This window comes from Cucumis melo, chromosome 12 (assembly GCF_025177605.1).
Source record: "Cucumis melo cultivar AY chromosome 12, USDA_Cmelo_AY_1.0, whole genome shotgun sequence".
Classification (NCBI taxonomy): domain Eukaryota; kingdom Viridiplantae; phylum Streptophyta; class Magnoliopsida; order Cucurbitales; family Cucurbitaceae; genus Cucumis; species Cucumis melo.
Genome location: NC_066868.1, coordinates 25989586 through 26011775, shown reverse-complemented (window position 1 = coordinate 26011775; position 22190 = coordinate 25989586). Strand labels below are relative to the sequence as shown.

Below are 22190 nucleotides of genomic sequence, written 5' to 3'. Positions count from 1 at the left end.
TAAGTTTTTAGCACGATCAAATCGAATACGATGTTCCTAAAACTGTGCAAACACCTCTACAGAATACTAATAATATATATTATAGACAGAATCACATCTCTCTTTTATACACGTGAAAGCAACATTAAGATAAAACCGTACCGTTGGATATCCCAATAGCGAAGAAAAAGAAGGGAATTTGATACCATACGTGTTGCACTTTCAGCTTGGCAGATTCAACAACAACAGCCACAATCCCCGAAGCAAATGAAGAACACCCAAGAATATCTTTTACTTTCTCGCCGATAACCAATCCAATCCAATCCAACCGACCCCTTTTTACAGTTTTTCTGCTACCTTCCTCCTCGTGTCTTCTTCTCATATCTTCCACGTCTCTTTCCATGGCCGCTTTTCAATTTCCCCCTCCCTACCGACTTCACTATCAAAATCAACCCTTTGTTTATTCCTTTAAAATCCCATTTTCCTAACCACCCATTTCTCCAAATTTTAGTTTTCTTTAGCTATGAGGTTGTATGTTTATGTATTGGAGGCTAAGGATCTCCATGTGAAGGATTCGTTTGTGAAGCTTCGAGTTGGGAGGCGTAAGGCCAAGACGAGAATTATGAGGAATTGCTCTAATCCTGTTTGGAATGAGGAGTTTATTTTCAAGTTTCGTGATGTTAATGATGAACTAGTTGTGTCTGTTTATGAACACAGTGATGAATCTAATTTCTTTCATGCTTCATCGGGTTTGATTGGTCGTGTTCGGATACCTATACGGACTGTTACTGCTGAGGATTCACAGACCTTGCCTCCCACTTGGTTTGATCTGCGAAGGTCCAAAACTGAGAAATTTATCGATGAAGTTGCTGGTTGGTTTTCTCTGTTTCTTCTATTTCCATTGTCGATTATGTATTTCAGGCTTTTTCCTCAGTTTGAATCAATTTGAAGTAATTTGAACTTAATTGCCATGTTCTTTACTTCATTTTATGTATATGCATGATGTTTGAACTTACTGCTATGGCATTCTTGAGATTGAAAATGAACCATATTGCCTTTGAGCTTTTTGGCTATCGTTATTTGTGCAGGGAAAGTGCTTCTTATTGTCTCATTACATGGAAAAGGCAACGTAATCAATCAATCAAGTGTTACTAATACTAATCCTAAACCTTTAGAAGACTCGTCTGCAAGTCCACAGGATTTGATTGGCGCCAAATCTTCATCCAACAAGGCTGTTAAATGGAAGCCTAACAAGAAAAGTATTGTGAGTCGTTTGGAGAGGTTGTTTCATAAGAGTGATGAGGACACAAGAACAGATAATTCTTCAGAGTTATCAAGTGCCACGTCAGATACTGAAGAGCGCATTAATGGGCATCTGTCTGAATCTAGCTTTGATGAAGCTATTGAGACGTTGCAGCTGAGGAGCAATGGAGAAGAAATGCCAGAAAATTTATCTGGCGGGGTTCTTGTGGATCAGGTGTATGTAGTTTCACCAGGTGATTTGAACAAGCTTCTCTTTTCGACAGGTTCACAGTTCAGGAGAGAACTAGCAGAGCATCAGGGAATAACAAATTTAGAAGAAGGAACTTGGTCTTGGAAACGAGGGGATGTACCTTGTCTTTCACGGATTGTATCTTACAGAAAACCTGCAACTAAGGTTGTTGGAGCTATTAATGCTACGGAGGAACAAACCTACATTAAAGGGGATGGATGGGAATTTGCTGTTTTGGTAAATGTAAATACACCTGAGGTACCATTTGGTAATGCATTCAATGTTGAGTTACTCTACAAGATAATGCCTGGCCCTGAGTTAATTTCTGGAGAAGAGACTTCCCATTTTGTAGTTTCTTGGGGTATAAACTTCCTCCATAGTACAATGATGAAAGGCATGATTGAGAAAGGGGCTCGTCAGGGGCTAGAGGAAAATTTTGTCCAATTCTCTAATTTGCTGGCTCAACATCTTAAAATTCCGAATTCTACTGAGTTATTGAACAAGGGTCATGTGTTGTCAGCTTTTGAGAATAACCGCCAATCAAATTTTGAATTAGCCCGCCAATACTTCTGGAATTTCACTGTATTTTCTACCTTGTTCGTCCTGCTATACGTACTTGTGCACATCATTCTTTCTAAGCGTAAAACAACGCAAGGCTTGGAGTTCATTGGAATGGATTTGCCAGATAGTTTAGGAGAACTTGTTACTAGTGGAATTTTAGTCCTTCAGTTGGAACGTGTTTATTACATGATCTCACATTTCATTCAAGCTAGGTTAAAAAGAGGTACATGAAACTAATTTCTAGCTTATCTATATCTATTTAATATTCCAAAACTATGATACTCTTAACTCTCATTCTTGACAGTTTAAGGTAGCGTACCTAGTTGATCACGTCTGTTGGTTTGCATGTTTGTAGGAGGTGACCATGGAGTCAAAGGCCAAGGAGATGGATGGATCCTAACCATAGTTCTTTTAGAAGGAGTGAACATTTCATCCTTGGATTCTGTTGGATCCTCAGACCCTTGTGTGGTTTTCACATGCAATGGTAAAAAAAGAACTAGCTCTGTTGAGCTTCAAACTCATGAGCCTCAGTGGAATGGTAAGGCATTTTTCCCCTGCTTGTTGTCAAGTATTATCAAGGATGAGATTCTGCCTTCTCAATGTGGATTATTTATTTATTATTTTATATTGCCAGAATAATTGTCTTCTCAACCCATAGTTTTCTTGATTTAATTTTCTACTGATTTTAGTATCATATAAGGTTATGATCAGTTAAGTAATTCTTTATTTCAATACCAATGATTTGAATTTAACCATAATTTAATTTAATGTATAGAGATACTGGAGTTTGATGCCATGAAGGAACCACCATCAGTATTATATGTGGAGGTTTTCGACTTTGATGGTCCATTTGACCAGGCTACTTCACTCGGGCATGCAGAGATTAATTTCCTAAAATATAAATCAAGTGAACTTGCAGATATATGGGTTCCCCTTGAGGGGAAGCTTGCTCAATCTTCTCAGTCGAAGCTACACTTGAGAATCTTCTTAGAAAATACTGATGGAATTGAAACAATAAGACAATACTTGTCTATGAAGGGAAAGGAGGTTGGTAAGAAGGTAAGCATATTTCTCAACACATCTTTTCCTTTGCCGAGTTGATAAATTTTCAAAGAGATGCTTCCACTTCCATTTTTCTGTTGTGTGATACAACTAGCCATCTTTACTCTTATTGCGGCATTCAGTTGTTTATAATTTTATGATCTTGTTCCTCTAACTCTAAGCTCGTCTAGTTACTTCAATGGTGGAATCTGGCTAACTTCTTCTCTTGTGCTTCTACAGCTGCATCCTAGGTCACCTTATAGGAACTCAACATTTCAAAAACTTTTCGGTTTGCCGGCAGAAGAGTTTCTTGTCAGCGACTTCACATGCTCCTTGAAAAGAAAAATGCTTCTTCAGGTAGATATTACAACTGCCATGAAAATTCGTTATGATTTCACAATATAAAAGAAAACTTAATAAAAATATTTAGCGCATGAATATTATGGAGACTGTCTCAATCTATTCTCAACGGAGAATCCTATTGTTTTAACTAATTTCTTCTGCTGATCATAGAAATGTGAACTAGCAATTATATCTCAGTATACCCATTTGACTCAATAAATGATATTATCTGTACGTCTTTGGTCCTTCGTTTGCTTGCTCTCGGTCTCATGTGTAAAACTATTGTCTTGTTGTCTTGTCTGTTATAATAATCTTGTTGCTTGTGATTCTCTGGTACAGGGGAGATTATTTGTATCTGCCAGAGTCATCGGGTTTTACGCCAATTTCTTCGGACAGAAAACAAAGTTTTTCTTTCTCTGGGAGGACATTGAAGATATAGAAGTACTGCACCCCTCCCTTTCCTCTCTAGGTAGCCCATCATTAGTCATAATACTTAAAAAAGGTCGAGGTCTTGAAGCAAGTCACGGTGCAAAGTCTCAAGATGAAGAGGGTAGACTCAGATTTTACCTCCAATCATTTGTCTCATTCAATGTAGCCAGCAGGTAACGCCATATATTTCTCTGTCATACTTCGTCACGAGAAAGTTCAGTGGAACTAACTTCCATAGATTTTAAACCCGCTGTGGTTCAATATTGGCAGGACGATTATAGGTATGTGGAGAACAAGGACATCGACCCTTGATCAGAAAGCACAGGTTGCTGAAATGTCAAATGATTCCGAAGAAAGGTCAGTTTTGGTGGAGGATATGGAATGTTTTTTGGATGTAGAAGATACAAAGATGTCAAAGTTGTATGTTGCAGAACTTCCTATAAATGTGGGTGATTGGTATTATAATGTTTTTGTAGAATCTATTGAAGCTTGAAACAAATTCAAGGTCCAATGAGATGGTTCTGCTTTAGTTTCCTTCAATAACTATGCCTGAAATTACTAGGAAAGTAAATTTCATGTTGGTTGATAACTCTCTTTCTTGTCACAATGTTTGCAGATAAAATCGTTGATGGAGTTCTTTGAGGGTGGCAAACTAGAACACAGGGTGATGGAAAAATCTGGTTGTCTAGACTATGCAACGACACCATGGAAATCCGTGAAACCCGGTCTCCTCGAAAGACGCATTTCTTACCAATTCAATCACAATATTTCGATCTTTGAAGGCAAAGTCACATGCATTCAGCAAAAATTTCCCATGGCAGCAGCAAACACAGGCAATGATGAAGAAGAATGGGTAGTAAACGAGGTCATGAGCTTGCATGATGTCCCATTTGGCGAATGTTTTCGTGTATGTAATGTTAACAGAAACATCGCTTGTGTCATTGTTTGTTGTTGAAACTCTCCTGATATTGTGAGAAATTTGAACAGTTAGTGTTGTGGTTTGCAGATACATTTTAGGTACCGTTTTGAGGATTGTGAGCTAGCTAAAAATGCTTGCAAATGTGAGGCTTTCTATGGAATCACATGGCTTAAAAGCACGGAGCTTCAGCAGAAGATCACCCAGAACGTAGCCGATGAATTTGGACATCGACTAAAAGTGCTATTTGAACTGATGGAGAGGGAGATTCTTCTTGCAACCTAACAAAATTCTACTTCAACTCCGCTTCTGTTTCATTGTCTAATCTAAGTTTTAGTTTGGAATGATTGTAATTCTGACAATTTAAAGAAAAATTAACATTAAAAAAAAAAGGGAAATACCAATTCAGTTTATACTTTGTGGTTGTTTCAAGTAATCGATTTAGAAAAAATTGACAAAGATAGTGTTCAAATATTTAATTTTTGATAATTTTCAATCAAAAAACTATCTTCTAGATACAAAAGCACTTCGAGCATTTGATGACGACTTTCTACTCGTTTCTTAATGATTCATTAAGAATGCCATTCGTTTTCAATCAAATTCATTGCTTCTCAAGGTATAGCAATAAATAATAGCACAAGTTTAAAAATAGTGTTCGATATTATATAAATTATTATACACATATAAGTAAAATTATTTAAAATTAATGTTGGGTTCACTCTAACTTCATGTTATTATATAATTTTGGGAATAGATTAGAAAAGTTTTAAAAATTTTCATTGGTTTTTCCTAAATTTCTTGTCATCTCAATCAAACCAACCTGTTTCCTAAATTGCTTTCCCCTTTTTTGTTCAATTTACTAAAAATTCTCAATCTAAATATTTTTTTCCATCTATGTCCTTGGTCATTTTCATTATTATTATTTTTTTAATCTTTCCTCTCATTTTATTAAAAAAACAATATAGTTTTATTTTAAAAATTAACCTATAAGTTTGAATATTCAAGCCTTAGAAAACATGTTCATGAACAGTGGGTCTAATTCCATCCTATTTGGTTAAAGAAATAAATTTCTCAAAAGTAGTTATTAGTTAGATTGCTGTCTTCATTTAATGTTCTAAACTATCAAAAAATAAACAAAAGTTTAACATTTTTCGATCTGATTTTAAAATTAGATTAACAATCATGCTTCCAAAAACAACTTTTTAGATTTTATTACATAAGTGAATTCAACCCAAATAGATTGTGAATTCATTGTAGTATACAACGCTTGAGATTGTAAGAACAAACAATAATTAAACCAAATGTCTCATTGAGCAATAAACTAATAGCATTTAAAAGCTACAAACTAATGTGAATAATTTTAAAATTTTAGAATTGAAAGTGATTATAATTATTAATCAACCTCAATTTAAAGATTTGGAAAGTCACTTTCACCAGCAAATTAATTTAAAATATAAAATTTAAAGAAAAAAAAAAGCAACTTTTGTAGCATTTAATTTCTCTGAAATTTTCTTTCTCAAGAAGAAACCCAAACAATTTCTTCGTCGATAAGCCAAATGAAGCCCTATTAATTCAAAGCACGAAAATCTGATCGAACTTCAGGAAAGAGTTTTTGGGTGCAATGATTCCGGATTGTGGATAGACTTTTTCCAATTCTGTTCTTTTGATATTTCTTGAAAAGATCCAACTGCCTCTAGTCAGGTTTTAATAGCAAAAACAAAAAGCTTTCCATTTATTTATTTATTTATTTATTTATTATAATCTCTACCCATTTCAATCGCATAGTCGGTTTTTCAGTATTATTTATATATATCTCTCTGTTTGTTCTCTCAGTTCGTATCTTTTGGGCTTCCCCTTTTGGACGCTCAATTCTGTTGAGATATTTTTCTGAAGCCATGGAGTCTACTATGGTGATTAAGGTTCGAATTTTCCTCTTTGTTTTATGGGTTTTTTGTTTTGTTGGTTATCCTTGACGATGATGGTGATTATGGCCGTGTTTGTCCTTAGTGTTTGTCTATGTGATTGTCTTGTTTTGGGTGTATTGTAAAAACTTTTTTTTGGGCAATTTGTGTTTATTTTTATTAGCGGAGGATTGTTAACTTTGTTCATGATCTCTATGAATTTGAAATTTTGCTTGCTGGGTGTGAGAGAATTCATAATCAATTCGTTTTATCGAACCTCTATTTTCCATTTTGTCGTATTATGTTGTTGGTCTTTTTCGTTTATATTGTTCTTTGTTTGATTAGAAAATAAGGCAAAGCTTAGATTGAGAATTGGGAAATGGGGGAAGGTTGACTTGAATTGCTCAATTGTGGGGTATTATGGATTGATAATTCTACGTTCTTAATGATTTAAGTCCATGTTATTTCAGATTTCTTATCAATAGGGTTATAGTTCCGACTCTGGAAGTGGGAAATTCGTTGGTTTTTACTGTTTTATACCTTAAATCATAAATTTTGAAGGTTTCATTTTCTCAAACCGGTGGGGTTATAGTTGGAGGGCTTTGATTTTCGTCTGTGATATACATATTTAATGGACGTTTGCTTTTGCATTGTAATGAACGTCTGCTTTCTTCATATATTGTGGTCTTGTAGCAACAGAATGAACCCACGGTCATTTTGTTTGCAAGTGCAACTGGTGTTTTTTTTTTCCTTCGATTTTTCCATTATCTATTTTTTTAAAAAAATGCTTACGAGGTCTGTGTTTACTTAATGAGGTGAATTGCACTTTTTTGTCTCAAGGTGTAGCTTCTTTCATTCATAAAGAGACATGGGTTATGTGATAAATTAACGAGCTGCCTAGTTCTTGAAGAGAGGCCGTGCTTTGAGCATGAGTTTTTATGAATTAGGATGTTATTGCTTTTAGACAACAAGGCTTTTAAAAACATCAGAAGAAAAATCTCAAACCAACTTTGTAATTAGTGTGCTCCCCTGACAATTTTTACAGGTTAGGTATGGAGAAATGCTGAGACGCTTCAGTGTAAAAGTAGATGAAAACAATAGACTAGATATTGACATCAACAGGTTGAGAGCAAAAGTAGTTGATCTCTTCAGCTTCTCTTCTGATACTGATTTTATATTGACTTACGTTGATGACGATGGTGATGTTGTGACCCTCGTTAATGATGATGATCTGGATGAAATGATGAACCAACACTTGAGTTTCTTGAAAATTAATGTCCATTTGAGAAATAAGGAAAAGGGCCAATCTCATAATAAATCAGATGGAAGTTCTACCCGTATGACATCCGAACGTTCATTTCAAAATGTTTGTACTGGTATCTCCGAGGTTTTGAAATCTATGCCAGAGCCCTTGCCAGAATTTTGTTCACAGCTCCTCCTTGACATTGCTTCAAAAGCTGTTACTAGCCCCGTGCTTTCTGAGCTTGCTCAAAGCTTTATTCGGTTGGGAAACCCAAACGCGCATACAGGTTCTCGGACCTCATCTGTTCCAGAGGCGAGCACACAGAATGTGGCCACTGAGTGTCCAATGCCACCCCTCGGTGCAGATTCAAGAGCTTCAAAGAATGATGACTTTCATCAAGAAGCTGGGTCAAAATTTCAATGCAGTGGTTCTTCTAAAAATAGGAAGATAATTAACAGTGAGAATGTGACAAAGAACACTGGTGAGCCTATTGCTTCTGGACTTTCCATTGGGAAACCAGCTATTGCTGCCCGTTCAAGCAACTGTTTTGATAGAAAGGAAAAGGAAAAACACAATGATGCATTTCTTAAGCTTGGTAACTCACATTGTTCACCTGCAACTTCTATGGATCGTAGGTTTATTAATGAGTGCCCTTTCAGTGGAATGCCTTGGGCTCCTCAACCATATTCGAGAACTGTAGATCCTGTAAGTAGCAGCAGTGGTAACGTTGAATCTGCAGGAAGTGAGTCCCATAAAGGTCCAATAGTTAACAGCAGTGACTACATTGGATCTGGGGGAAATATGTTCCATAAAGGTGTTATTTGTGATGGTTGTGGAGCCCGTCCAATTACTGGTCCGCGTTTCAAGTCCCGAGTGTAAGAATGAAAGATGAACCAATCTAAATCAATTAATTTACCTTTCATTTTCCATTAGTATCTGTTCCTAAATACCCCACTTTTTTTGTCTTCCGGTATTTCTCTTCAGGAAAGATAATTATGATCTCTGTAGCATCTGCTTTGCTAAAATGGGTAACGAGGCTGACTACATTAGGATTGATCGTCCTGTCTCTTGCCGCTATCCAAGAATGAAAGCATTCAACCATAGAGTATGCAATTTTGATGATATAGCTTCTAATGCATCCTTTGTTTGTCAATAACAATTTGATTTTGGTTTCAACATCCTTTCTCCCAATGCAGTTTCCACTGTCTGGCCCTCGAATAATCGACCCTTTCAGAACTGTAAAGCAGACCAAGCTTGATAGTCACTTTGTAGCTGATGTTAATGTATTTGATGGCACTATGATGCTTCCACGTACTCCATTTACCAAGATATGGCGACTGCTTAATAGTGGGACTTCGAATTGGCCCCGTGGTTCACAGCTAGTGTGGACTGGAGGACACAAGTTCAGCCATTCATTATCTGTTGAAATCGAGGTAGAAAAATGTTGTGAAGTTTGATATTAGTCTATGGGCATTTTGTTTTCTGGTTTTAGGTATCTGTATATCTTCAGTATTTTTCTAAAAGAAATATTTCTAAGACTTCTCTCAAATCCTTTCTTCAGGTTCCTGAGGACGGACTTCCTCCGGGTCAGGAAATTGAAATTGCAGTTGACTTTACTACCCCTTCATTTTGTGGTCAATACACCTCGTACTGGAGTATGGCATCTCCATCTGGCCACAAATTTGGGCAGCGTCTTTGGGTTCTTATTCAGGTATTTATTATATGCTCGTCTCAGTTTTTCTAGTGCTGTATATAGATTATGCCATAAGTTCATACGATTACGCTACCTCATAAATTCAACTTTCTCTGTTTACAAACTTGAAGGTTGATGAAGCATTTGAGATGCCAAATTCCAATTTTTCCCAAGCTTTGGACTTAAATTTACCCCCCATACCCATAAATCCTTCCCAAGAAGGTGTAGAAAAGAATTCGACTCCTGCAGTTTCTGAAGGTGTACTTTTCCCTCGTGATTCCATCCCCATCGTTGAACAAGTAAAACCTGATCATAATCTGTCTGTAAGTCACCCGGATTTACAATTCCTCGTAGATGAGGGTATTCTAGTTGTTCAAAGCCCTGCCGCTACTTCTTCTAAGGAGGATAATTTGGGCTCGTCTTGCTCTGCTGTCGACCGTCAGGGAGTTGTACCTTGTTCAACCAATGTTCCCCCCGAGTCGTGCCCTTTTATTGATTTTCCTGCACCAACTCCTCCTGCAAACCCATTTCCAAAACCATCCCCCAAGGTTTCTCCCGCATCATCTGAACATGTCATTGCCAATAATGCCAATAATGCCAATAACTTGGTCGAGGAAACTCTTCTTAAAACACTCGAGGATATGGGATTCAAACAGGTTGATCTAAACAAGGAAGTACTGAAGAGGAACGAGTACGATCTAGGAAAGTCAGTGGATGAACTCTGCGGAGTTGCTGAATGGGATCCGATCCTCGATGAGTTGGAGGAAATGGTTAGTAATCCGTTTAGTGAAGTTGCTAATCCTTGATTTCTCTTGAGTCTTGGTTCATGATTATAAATCTCTTTATGCTATAGGGATTCAACGACAAGGAAAGGAACAAAAGACTTCTGATGAAGAACAATGGCAGCATGAAGCAAGTAGTGATGGAACTTCTTTACGGGGAGAAGGCTTAGTTGAAGAAAGGCCCTCAAAACTTATGGATTAGAATGTGAATATATATTACAACTAAATAAATCTATGGATATGACATTGTGTTGGCTCTGTTAACTAGGGATGGGTTTTATGTTTTGTTGGAGTGATCTTTTGGGTCCTTTCTAATATCTGTTCCATCTCTGTCTTTTCTCTTTGCAAGGGTACATATATATATATATGTATGCCTCTTCTAATTTTGGTTCAATTCAGTTAATATATTGAAACCTTTTTTGTTTCTCTATTAACTATATGTGCTTTTTTTCTTAAGAGTACTTTTTAGCTGAAATGTTTAATTCTCTCTCGTTTGACTATGATTGATTTTTTTAATTTTTGAATAAATCATACACGTTTATCAAATAATCAAAATGTCCACTGCGCTGTACCAACAATAGGAGAGAGCCAACTATGAAATATATAATACTGTAACAATGTTCTACTATTAATGTTCCATTCTTCTACACACCATATTTCACAAAGATTATCCTTCTCACAAAAATAAAAGTGGACAATTTATCGACCTTACTTTCTTATTTAAAAAAAGATCTAAAAGAATAAATAGCAAAATTGATTACAGAAAACTATAAAGCTATCATATCCATAATCATGCAAACAGATAATGAAACTATGTGATATGTTTCATCACTAGTAGAGCAGTTAATTTTGTCAACAAATATTAAATTAAATTGATTTTATTGATGTTCAAGAAACTAAGAGTAGTTTTTCATAATTATTTTATTTTAAAATACTATGAATTGGTGAAATCTGTTTGCAACTTTAATTACTTAAACAATAAAAAGAACAAACACGAAAAATCAAAACCTCTGGGTTTCAAAATTTGGATAATCAACAAAGTCTCACATTCCATTCATCAGTTCGAATTCGAACTTGAAATCCCTAATAATTGAATCTCCTCGAAGAAGCCCTATTAAACAAATTCCTCAAACTATTACAACTCTCTCGCCTTTTCCGCTGACTCCGCCCACCCCCGCTCTCAGCTTCCCGGAACCCATCCCCGTCGAGCACCAGACCCGCCTCTAGCTTTTTCGAAACCGTCACGATCTCATACGAATCCCACAGCGACTGTGCGAAGTCCCATCTCCGATTGCTGACGGAATTAGTCCGGCTCCGAATAGCCTCAAGCTTGAACCTAGACGGCGTGGGTCTGGAATTCCGGCGATGGGCGTCGAATTCACTAGCAGGCCTTGAAGTGCCGGTGTGGTTGTGCCATGCCTGAGCGACGGCCTTGAGGATTTCGAGATGACGATCGTGGTCATGGAGTTGATGAAGGTCTGGTTTCTTCTTCATAATGTGTGTATGCGTGTGTGTGTGTGTGTGTGTGTGTGTGTGTGGATTAAGGAATTGAAACTGGGGGCGGGGCCATTGTTTATGATGAGGTTCAATCACAACCTCAAAATTTGGGGGGTTTCGTCCGAGAGAGATGGGTTTTGATTTTTGGTACTTTTACAGTTGAACACTGTGGACCTTACATTTGGATTTTTGTTCTCTACTTTCTTCTTCTTCACTCTTCTTCTTCTCTCTAAATTTAGTTCATTCGTTTACGATCACCAATTCAATCTTCCGTTGTTAATTCTTTTAAACATGTTTTTGGAATTCTTCAAATTTCCTTTCATTATTTAGGGAATAAAAAAAAAAAAGTCAAAGCTTCAATTTTGTTATTTTATTACCCTATAATTAAATTGAGATATTCATGTTTTAACATTTGAGTTATTTGTGGTTTGATTTTTCATATTCCTACATTTCTTATCTAATCATATTGAAATTTCATACTCAAATCTAAAAATACTAAGAAAAATAATAGCATATAATGAAACTATTGATATTTTCATTTATTATTTTTGTGGTAAATAATGAATGGAGGGAAGAGATAATATGACATTTTTCATATGGTTGTAGAATAAAATTTTGCCTATCCAAATGTTTTACCATTTTGAATGTCACGTTGAGTCTACAATACTCCAACGTAAAATAACAAAAATACTTTGTGATTAATCGGCCACACATACATGAAGAAACGATTATGTATCCAGTTTATGTGATCTTGTATCACAATCTAAATGATATTGTATATACAACTATCTCTGTCTATATGAGATAAACGATTGATTGTTTGAATATTGGTACACGATTGTGTAATGAAAAACAATAAGAGAAAAAAAAAAAGAAAATATTGTATTTATAAAAGAAAGAGATGATTTTGTGGATGAAAGACAAAGAAATTAAGGGTAAACCTAGAATTTATCAAAAATTATAATTTAAACTTTATCCGTTTTTATTTTATTATATGAATCATAAATATTTTTGATTTTTGATTTTTGGTTTTGTTATGTATCGTGTCAATTTTCTTTTAAAATATTTTTGATATTTATAGAACTAAACTAAAAATGCACTTAACCTGTCTTAAAACTACTCTAAAAATGATTTTAGTAATTCAATAAAAATTGATTTGAATGATCTAAAAATCTGTCATTTGGAAGAAGAGAAAAAGTAATTATAAAAAATATTCCAAAAGAGAAAACTCCAAGTCTCCAAATCTTCTCATATTAAATTAAATCTCCAAATTCGAACGGAGAGAGATTCTTTCTCCGTCGTATATTTTCCCGCCCATTCTTCCAAGACCAACACTCCCATTTTCTCTGCTCCTTCCGGTAGGTTTTCTCCACCGATTTTATCTCCGGCGCTCCATTTCGGTTCCATGTTATACATTTCCCAGCGTCTTACGAATCTTCATCCGATCTCAAACCCTTTTCATCCTTTCCAGTGAACAAAATGAGTGCTCCTATGGAGATTTCTTTCCCAAACCCTCCCATAGAACCCCAGATGTCTGAATCAAATGGCATTATCGCCGAGTCGGCTGCTTCTTCTATTGTGAATGAAGACAAAATTCTCGTTTCAGGTACTTCTTTAACAGTTTCTGTGTCATATTGTCTCAAACATTTCTGTACTTGTTTTCAATTTCATAGCTTTGTGGTTGGTCTCTTATTTTCTTTTGAATGTTGTGTTGTATTTTAGTCGAGGTGTGCTTAAAATCCTCCAGCACTTCACGGATCGAAGATGTTCGGTTGGCCGTTGAGAGGTATGGTGCTGGGAATGTGTATTAAGCTTTTTGGTATTTGATGATTTGGATAGGGAAATTGGATTTTGGGTTGTTTTGTTCCGCTAACTCTCTGGAATTTTTTTGAACTTGAAGTATGATTAAGTTAATTCACGTTGCTTGAAGAGGAGGTTTTCAGTTTTGTGTTTTCTAATTTGCAGAATGCTTGAGAAGAGAAGTTTAAGCTATGTTGATGGGCCTATTCCAGTGCCGCTTGATGACGCTTTTCTCACAGAAAACGTGCATGGAATCCGAATTTGCGACTCTGGTATTTTCTTTTTCAATTTATACGCACCACTGTTTAGGCATAAAGGAAGAATGGAATGGTACCAATGGGTAAAGGAGTTAGTAACTTGATTTCTCTAGAAAGTATGTAAATTTTTTCAGTTTTGTTGTGTATAAAAGTTATGGAGGAATTAGCTAACGAAGTAATCCATCCGCTTGTCGGCTAAGGGATTAAAATGCTAGAAAAATGAAAATTTTCTTAGCAGAGAGTTCGATTATTCCATTAATTTCTGTCATCTTATCTTGGAGACCTTTATTGTAAACACCCATTGGTGTTGGGTTTATTTTTTTGTTTCATTAATCAATGAAATGTTTCTATTCCCAAAAAAATTAATAGATGAGGTAGATATTCATTATTCTGGTTATGATGCCGGATTTGTGTTTTTGGCAGACGACGGTGTGCAAAGCCAGGATATCCTCTTGTTCTGGCAAGTCAAACCTGTTGTTCATGTCTTTCAGGTGAATTTCACTTTAGTCATTTATATTGGTCTTCTTCCATACTCTACTGTATGACTGATATTTTCACTGCATTAGTTCACTTCTTTGTCATAAATTTACCAACTTTTTTGGTGCACGAATGACCGCCTTTGTTCCTTTTAAATTCTACATCATAAAATGACAAAAGTTTAATTATTCACGATATATGATAGTAATGCTATTCTGCATGTTTACTTTCTTCATTTCCATTATGTTGGGATTTTATTCTCTCTTGGTGTGGTTAGATTGATGTATATTATTTATGTATTGCTCGTTTAGCTTAGTGAAGAAGGACCCTGCGAGGAACTTGGTGGGGAAGGACAGATTTCTAGTTTTAATGAATGGATACTTCCTGCCAAGGAGTTTGACGGGATGTGGGAAAGGTTAGCTGTCATTTATTTTTTTACTACTCTTTTACGTCATTTATGCCAAAGCTTCCTTTTGACGAATCAACATTGTCAAACTCTTCTGCAGTTTAATTTTTGAGTCTGGTCTCAAGCAAAGGCTTCTTCGGTATGCTGCTAGTGCTTTGTTATTCACTGAAAGGGGTGTCGATCCATTCCTAGTTTCATGGAATCGGTAAGGGAAGTCTTGTCTGTTTCAGCAGTACGATGGTTCTAAGAATTTACAAGGGTGGTTATAAGGCATAATGTTCATTGCTGAACTATTTGTGGAGTTCTCTGTCATTAGATTTCTTATTTTTACTTTCCGAAAACCAACATTTGCCAGCTAAAATCTAAAATTTATCCTTGGGATTGTATTATCTACTAATGTTTGTTGTGCGCATATACCTTTATGGCACGACTTTTTACATTTTGGGATGAACCCTCCAAAGAAAAGACGTCTCAATGCATATAAAAATGACCATCCAAAATCCTAATTTAGATGTCAAAATTGTGTTGCCAAATCTCGAACCTCATCTAATTGATGTTGGCGTCTAGCCCTCCGGAATTTGAAATGCGCTACTGTGCAATTTAGGGATGCTTTACCATGTTTTGCACGATGTGTATGCTTGCAGTTTGTCAAGATGACCTATAAATCCAAGAGGTTAACATATAATTCTCGTCTTTTTACGTGCTCACAGGATTGTCCTATTACATGGACCTCCAGGGACTGGTAAGACTTCTTTATGCAAAGCACTGGCTCAAAAACTGTCGATAAGATATTTGTCGAGGTTTGTTAGTAGATTCTATTGATTTTCTCCAGTATTTATTCCATATTAATGATATAATGAAGATACACCTGTCCTTTGTTAATGATTAGTTTTATTTCCATTATATTCAGATACCCACACAGCGTACTCATTGAAGTTAATGCACATTCACTGTTTAGCAAATGGTTTTCTGAAAGTGGCAAGCTGGTATGGTTTTCTTCATCAATAGATGACCTGCATTCTTAATTAATTTTCACTTTGTTCCAGGCGGAGATCATTTTAATTTGATGTAGCGAACGCTTACATATGTTCGGTATTTTGGCTCTATGCCTCTATCGTATTCAAGAATACATGTTTCCCTTAATAGGTAGCAAAGCTATTCCAGAAGATTCAAGAGATGATAGAGGAAGAAGACAATCTGGTATTTGTTTTGATTGGTGAGACTTACTTTAGAAGGTTGTTAATTTCATGCCTGTCCTTCTTCAACTTCATCTTTTGTATTTACATATTTTGCGGTTTGTAGATGAAGTGGAAAGCTTAGCAGCTGCTAGAAAGGCTGCTTTGTCTGGTTCAGAACCTTCAGATTCCATTAGGGTATGCCATTGCCTTTTTTTTTGGTCCCTCTTTCCACCCTTAATCATCCTATCTGACCAAAAGAAAGAAGGAAAGAATATGCTTTTATAAATTATACAGGCCAGTAGCCTCGTAATTCAGCTGATGCATATAAAACTCCGAACTGTAATATCACAGGTTGTCAATGCGCTACTTACACAGATAGACAAGTTGAAATCGTCACCAAATGTAGTGATTCTGACAACTTCCAATATAACAGCAGCTATTGGTGAGTTCACAATAAATCATGTCAAGTAAAGATTTATCTCTACAAAAAAAAAAAAAAAAAAAAAAATCTGGTCGCGTAATTACAAGTTGGATTGAAAACTTCTATGGACCGTTTTTGGAAGTTGGCAGTTGGCATACTCATCTGAGTGGAACTAGTCATTAAAAAAACAAAAAGAAAAGAAAACTGAAATCGTCCCAACTTTTATACTCTGGAGGCTACAATTTAACTTTCTCGAGCAAAGATAAAAACAATTCCCAAGTGTGTAGCCCCTCACTAAATGTTCCAATTTCCACTTATTTTCTTTTCTGATTTTCTTTGTCAATTTTCTACAAATCTTACTACTTGAATTAACTAAAATCTGGATTGCAGATATTGCATTTGTAGATCGAGCAGATATCAAAGCATATGTTGGTCCACCAACTCTTCAAGCACGTTATGAAATCCTAAGGTCCTGCTTGCAAGAGCTTATACGCACTGGAATTTTGTCAACTTCTGAGGTCCATACACATTTAATAATTGCAGCCTTAGCATCACTTTTGGGTTCCTTGGATTCTCGTTGAAACAGAATACATAGCCCGTAGGCATTCATGATTCTCACCATTTCTAAATTTCTTAGGGTTGTGACCACTCTATGCTTCCTAACTATGCTGGTTTGAAAGAGAGAATAAACATTCCAGAGACTGAGAAGGTTGATGTACCGCTTCACATCTGCAAACTATTGCTTAAGGTTGCTGAAGCATGCGAGGTCTGTGACAAAAATCTTGGGTGCCTAATGATTCCGCGAGTCCTTGAATGGCCCTTGAACCATTTATTGTATTTTGTTCACAGGGTTGTAGCGGACGTTTCTTAAGAAAGCTCCCATTCTTAGCTCACGCGACTCTAGCCAATCCATGTACTGGCGATCCTTCAAAGTTCTTGTTGGCAATGTTGGAAACGGCCAAGAGGGACCGAACAGAGTTACCTGAATGAACATATTATTATCAAGAATCTTCTTGGGCTTGTAATTGATGTTGTACTGATAACATTTACATATACAGATCTAGATCTAGATCTGGAAATCAGTTGTAGAAGCTGACGCTATTTGAAAAGCCTACTGAAAATACTCATTGAGAGCTAATGTCAGCTATCCATTGCTTATAACCTTATAAGGACTCTTTCTGAAACTGTTGCATTGCAGATTTCCCTGTTGTGTTTTTTAGTGTTTTCACTCTCGCAAATCTCAATCACGTACCCTCCACGAAATCAACTGTTAATATGGACAAAGCTATATATGCAAATGATATGATTAAAGTTGTATCCATGTTTTATAGCATAGGTTTCATTTGTTCTATTCATTTGTCTGTATGATCAGTTAAATACATGGACTATTAGGTACAAACTTGCAAGGGAAAAAAAAGCAGAAAAGAAAAGGCGTACATGCCAGAACATGTGAGAAGAGGAACACCCAAGAAAAATCGGGTTCACTTTGCCACAACCGACCAAAAGGGAAAAGAAAGAGGAGCCAAGAATTTAAACTACATAGATAAAGATCCTTTTTTGAAGGGTCGTCTTTAACAGAAAGGCCCAGCTTTGAGGTATCATGCTTTGCTTAAACTGGACCCTCCATTACACACACACACACACTCTCTCTCTTTTCCCTTTTCTTCTTTACCTGTGAAAACGTGCCCTTCCACTGTACATTAAAGGGAAACATGCATGCGGGAATATAAAGATCTTAGAGTCTCCACTGTGTGCGTGTTCCCATGGCAGGCTTATAATATCGATGTTTTTTCTTGTTCTTGTTAGTTTGTTGATATTATAGAATCCTCTAGTGGGAAATTATTTGCATCTGAAGAACTAACTCTTTTTCTCTCTTACAGAAAATAATACCTGCTTCTTCCCCCCCTGCTATCTTCCCATGTTTCTTGCTTTCAATAACGGTTTAAGGACGATGCCAATCAACATTCTTGCTGCAATGGAGAAGCCACGGAGAGATTTCTCTTTCTTGCAGTCTTTTGGAATGGGAAGCTCTGTTTTGATCGTTCGAACAATGGTTCGAAAATTTAGACGTCCTTGTAAGCAGAGGGTTATAAGAGTTCTTTGATGATCTCATACTTTTCAAAGGGGAATTCAGCATCCTGGTCCGATTCAGTGAAGAGTTCTTTCATTTGTCATCCTCAAAACATGCACACTTGAGTTTCTACTTCTCTTTCTTTCTCTCTATCAATTATGATCTATTATCAGATCTGTAGTAGATTATTTATAGTTATGTTATTTCGCAAGTGTTTTGTTTATATCAGATATATATTAAGGTTTTGAGTGTAATTTCTCTGCATGCATGTCTGCATCTGCAGCTGATTGATGTAATAAAAGTTTCTTTCCCATTTTCGGTTTTCTATATATTTAATCTTTTTCATATCTATTAGTGTTGTAAGATTGAATTTTCTCTAATGTTATGTAGGTCCGAGGTTCAATTCTCCGTCCATAATTATTGTATTAAAAAAAAAAAAGAAATTAGGATTGATTTCAACCTCGAATTTTTCTCCTTTGAACTAAGATTCGGACACTAACAACTTCTTTGTTTTTACTTTCTCCATCTAATTAGTTACATATAATCCATATATGTGTCCATCTTCGTCTCTCTTTGTTGGTTTTGTTAAATTGCAATTCTTATCTCTTGTGCTGGCATCATTTTCAACTTCAATGAAACAACAAAATCCAATCAAAGCTAGAAAAAGTCTCATTTGAAGTTAGTTTTGTTTCTGTTCTTTCTCTTTCAAAAGTCTATAACTAGACTTGTAGCAACTTCAAACAAATACTTATCTAATGCTTTGACAACTAACTCGACGTTATCAAGTTCTATATTTTAAGTTCTCTCTTGCAAACGATATAATAAACTTAACGTGATAATTCAATACTACAAGTAACTTTAAATATTCATAACAATTTTTGTTGGAAGTACATATTTATAATATCATCATATATAAAATATAACAGTTCACATACTACAAAGTAAATGGTTTATGTTTTTATTTATAGCTCATAATGTGAGCTCAACCATCATATAAATTTTTACCTAAATAAGAAACATACACACCACGATATTATTAATACTGATATATATTTGTAATACATGCATTTAAAGAAAACATTATTACTTATAAAAGTAACATTTATTTAAGAAAAAACAATATTGTATACTGAAAAAGAAGTGTCTCCACCAGTGTTAGGCTGGGATCTGATCAGGTATCTGCAAGTTTGATTTCTTAAAAAGAAGTCTTATAATTTGACTGTAGAAGTTCAGGTTCTTGAGAGAGAGAGAGAGAGAGAGAGAGAGAGAGTGTGAGGTAACAAAACAAAAACATACTGAGTTCTTTTTTCTGAAACCATTGACCAAACTCACCCCTATATTAAGAAAAGTCAGTCTCATGAACAGTTTCGAGTGGGGTATGAATATTATATTATATTCCTATATAGGCACTGTTGCTACAGTTTTAATGATACTTTTCATGTGGGATGTGGCAGATGCAGTTCTTAATTAACTTAAGAATATTAGGGTTGGTTTGGGAGGTTTGAGTTTGATTATTATAGTCTAAGTGATAATAGTGTGTATTGAATTTAGATTATTTTAGTATGAATTGTAAATGAGGAGAGAGAATGATTATAAAATAGCAAACATAGTAGACGATGATGGTTTTTAAATAGTTTTACTATAGTTAGGGGGTGAATATAATATATCGAAAAACCGAAGTGATCGACCAAAACTGAAGGCGATCATTGTCAGTTTGAGGAAAATCCAAACTAACTGATTGTCGGTTTGTACACTCTTTGACGGCCGAGAACAGTTTGAACATTTACTTAAATTGACCATAGTTAGGTCGATGGTAGTTTGGTTGAAAAATCAACTCCGAAGACTGCTACACGTACAAAGTATTCTTAGTATGAACTATAGTAATTGAGATATTCAACTCTTATTAGTAAGAGAATCAAACGTTGAGTGAGTTATAATATCTTATTCCACTCAAGGTAATTTTGGAGTTCAAATAAAAGCATTGTGTACTTTGAAAAGGTCATGAGTTGGCCTGCTGATCAATAAGTGTTACACGCATAATAAAGAACTTAGTTCATTTTATGTTCGTCAGGTACTGAAGATTCAATAACATACGGGTTTTCTTTCATCCATATATCATACAATCAAATGAATTGTCTTTCCGAAAATAATCAAGATGCATGCGATCTAACTTAAACATATGAATATATAAGAACTTATCCAATTTGTCTGTAGGATTTCTTCAAACTACATGAAAGAAGTGCACTTTTAGTTGACAAGAAACTTTCTTTTCCTGCCTTAAGGATCCCCAAATTTCCCTTTTCATTAACTTAATCATGGCTCCATTAGACAACACAAGGTGTAGTTTTTAAAGACATGGTTTTGGGGAACAAATTAATGGAAGGGTCTTTGTCAATTTGAGTCCACTATGTTCTGTCCAATAACAGTTTGACACATAGCAAGACAGTCTACCATTAATTACTTCCCCTATAAATCCTCTATATATCTTCTTTATTTTTCTGCCAATGTGGGAATCCAAAGACTAGAAATTTCTGTCTTTCGGGTGACATATTCCCTATGTTAAAAGTTTGTGAATATATTAATTGGCAGATCAAGGTGAAAATTATGTCCTTCAATGGCTTCTGATAGCTAACAGACTGGAAAATTATGTAATTGTTCCAAGGCCCACATAGTTTGGTGGATTTTGTACTTTGTCAAAGATATTAAATTCTGTCCTTCAACTTCAACTTTCTATAACTAAACCACAAGTTGGTCCATCAACATTATATCAGATTCCATAAGCCCATGGTTCAGTTGGGCTTCAATGCTTTGAAATTGCCATTCATGTCAGACACCTTAATCCTTACTTCAGAATGTTTGGACATTTTTCAATTGAATTCTTCTAATAAATATGTGTCAATTACTTTCACATGTCAACGTCCAATTCTTTCACATCTCACAATCTAATTTAAACAACAAACACACTCACTCACACACATATATATGAGTGCATTTAAAGTTGCACCATATTTTTTTAATCAACTCAGTTGTTCCATTATACTTTTGTCTCCTAACAAACTCATTAATTTTTGTCTTTCTTTTATAGTGTGATTGGAATAGGTGGGTCAAAGTTAGGATCGTTCTCAAGTATTGTCTTTTAAACAAGGACAAATTTCATGTTAGTGCTTAGTTTCTAAATTAAACCAAAAAGTATAACTAAAACGTGAGACCTAAAGTTGCTAAAAACACAAAGGAGAAAGTTTTGATTTTTAAAATATTATTATCATATGCGACGACAAAGCAGAACAGAAACATTTGGAGTAGTAAAGAAATAGAATATCTATCACCTTTTCCTTTTGGTTTGATGAGTCACAAATGAGAAAACAATACTTGATTTTGGACCCATTAATACAATTTGGGAGTGGGCTCCAACTATTTTTATTTTTTCAAAACTTCAAAACATATATCTGTTTTTTTTTTATAAAAAAATAAGTATTCCAACAACTGTGGTTTGACAGTATTGAGCAGTAGTAGATAGTGAAAACATTGGTGGGTCGAAATCACATTCTCTTAAGAATGGTAGAGTGATTGTGCAATTGTGTTTTCATTCTCAAATAAGTCCAACAATTCAAATTTAGATAATAGTAAGTCGTACACAATATACATATTTTCCAACTTCCATCTCATTTAGGAGAAAATAAAGTTGAGGAAAAAGTTTTAACAAA

General features: G+C 35.4%; 4 protein-coding genes and 1 long non-coding RNA gene across 8 annotated transcripts; 4 read left to right on the top strand and 1 right to left on the bottom strand.

The window, feature by feature from the left end:
* The first annotated feature begins 115 nt into the window (after window positions 1–115).
* On the top strand, window positions 116–5175 carry LOC103483806 (C2 and GRAM domain-containing protein At5g50170). Of its 4 annotated transcripts, none has more exons than XM_008440599.3 (9): window positions 116–851; window positions 1068–2255; window positions 2388–2570; window positions 2808–3091; window positions 3314–3430; window positions 3755–4017; window positions 4115–4289; window positions 4461–4751; window positions 4851–5175. In XM_008440599.3, the coding sequence occupies exons 1-9, from the start codon at window positions 503–505 to the stop codon at window positions 5043–5045; spliced, it is 3045 nt and encodes a 1014-aa protein (XP_008438821.2). In that variant the 5' UTR covers window positions 116–502; the 3' UTR covers window positions 5046–5175. The 4 variants fall into 4 exon arrangements, with proteins under 4 accessions (XP_008438821.2, XP_050936112.1, XP_016899624.2 ...); XM_051080155.1 differs by having other exon boundaries at window positions 4832–5175; XM_017044135.2 differs by lacking the exon at window positions 4851–5175 and having other exon boundaries at window positions 4115–4201; window positions 4461–4755.
* Window positions 5176–6213: 1038 nt separating this feature from the next.
* Window positions 6214–10813, top strand: LOC103483818 (protein NBR1 homolog). Its single transcript, XM_008440615.3, has 8 exons — window positions 6214–6461; window positions 6594–6679; window positions 7707–8779; window positions 8889–9009; window positions 9101–9337; window positions 9466–9615; window positions 9729–10367; window positions 10451–10813. The coding sequence occupies exons 2-8, from the start codon at window positions 6656–6658 to the stop codon at window positions 10547–10549; spliced, it is 2343 nt and encodes a 780-aa protein (XP_008438837.1). The 5' UTR covers window positions 6214–6461; window positions 6594–6655; the 3' UTR covers window positions 10550–10813.
* A 562-nt stretch (window positions 10814–11375) lies between these two features.
* LOC103483829 (uncharacterized) lies at window positions 11376–12132 on the bottom strand. The gene has a single exon (XM_008440649.3). The coding sequence runs from the start codon at window positions 11871–11873 to the stop codon at window positions 11463–11465; it is 411 nt and encodes a 136-aa protein (XP_008438871.2). The 5' UTR covers window positions 11874–12132; the 3' UTR covers window positions 11376–11462.
* A 916-nt stretch (window positions 12133–13048) lies between these two features.
* On the top strand, window positions 13049–17599 carry LOC103483820 (pachytene checkpoint protein 2 homolog). Its single transcript, XM_051080153.1, has 15 exons — window positions 13049–13234; window positions 13348–13482; window positions 13599–13662; window positions 13842–13948; window positions 14357–14424; window positions 14722–14825; window positions 14917–15021; window positions 15527–15616; window positions 15727–15802; window positions 15963–16032; window positions 16119–16189; window positions 16346–16436; window positions 16806–16933; window positions 17053–17181; window positions 17265–17599. The coding sequence occupies exons 2-15, from the start codon at window positions 13356–13358 to the stop codon at window positions 17403–17405; spliced, it is 1371 nt and encodes a 456-aa protein (XP_050936110.1). The 5' UTR covers window positions 13049–13234; window positions 13348–13355; the 3' UTR covers window positions 17406–17599.
* A 418-nt stretch (window positions 17600–18017) lies between these two features.
* On the top strand, window positions 18018–18799 carry LOC127144306 (uncharacterized). The gene is made up of 2 exons (XR_007815949.1): window positions 18018–18166; window positions 18296–18799. It is a non-coding gene; the product is annotated as an uncharacterized LOC127144306 (long non-coding RNA).
* The last annotated feature ends 3391 nt before the right edge of the window (window positions 18800–22190 follow it).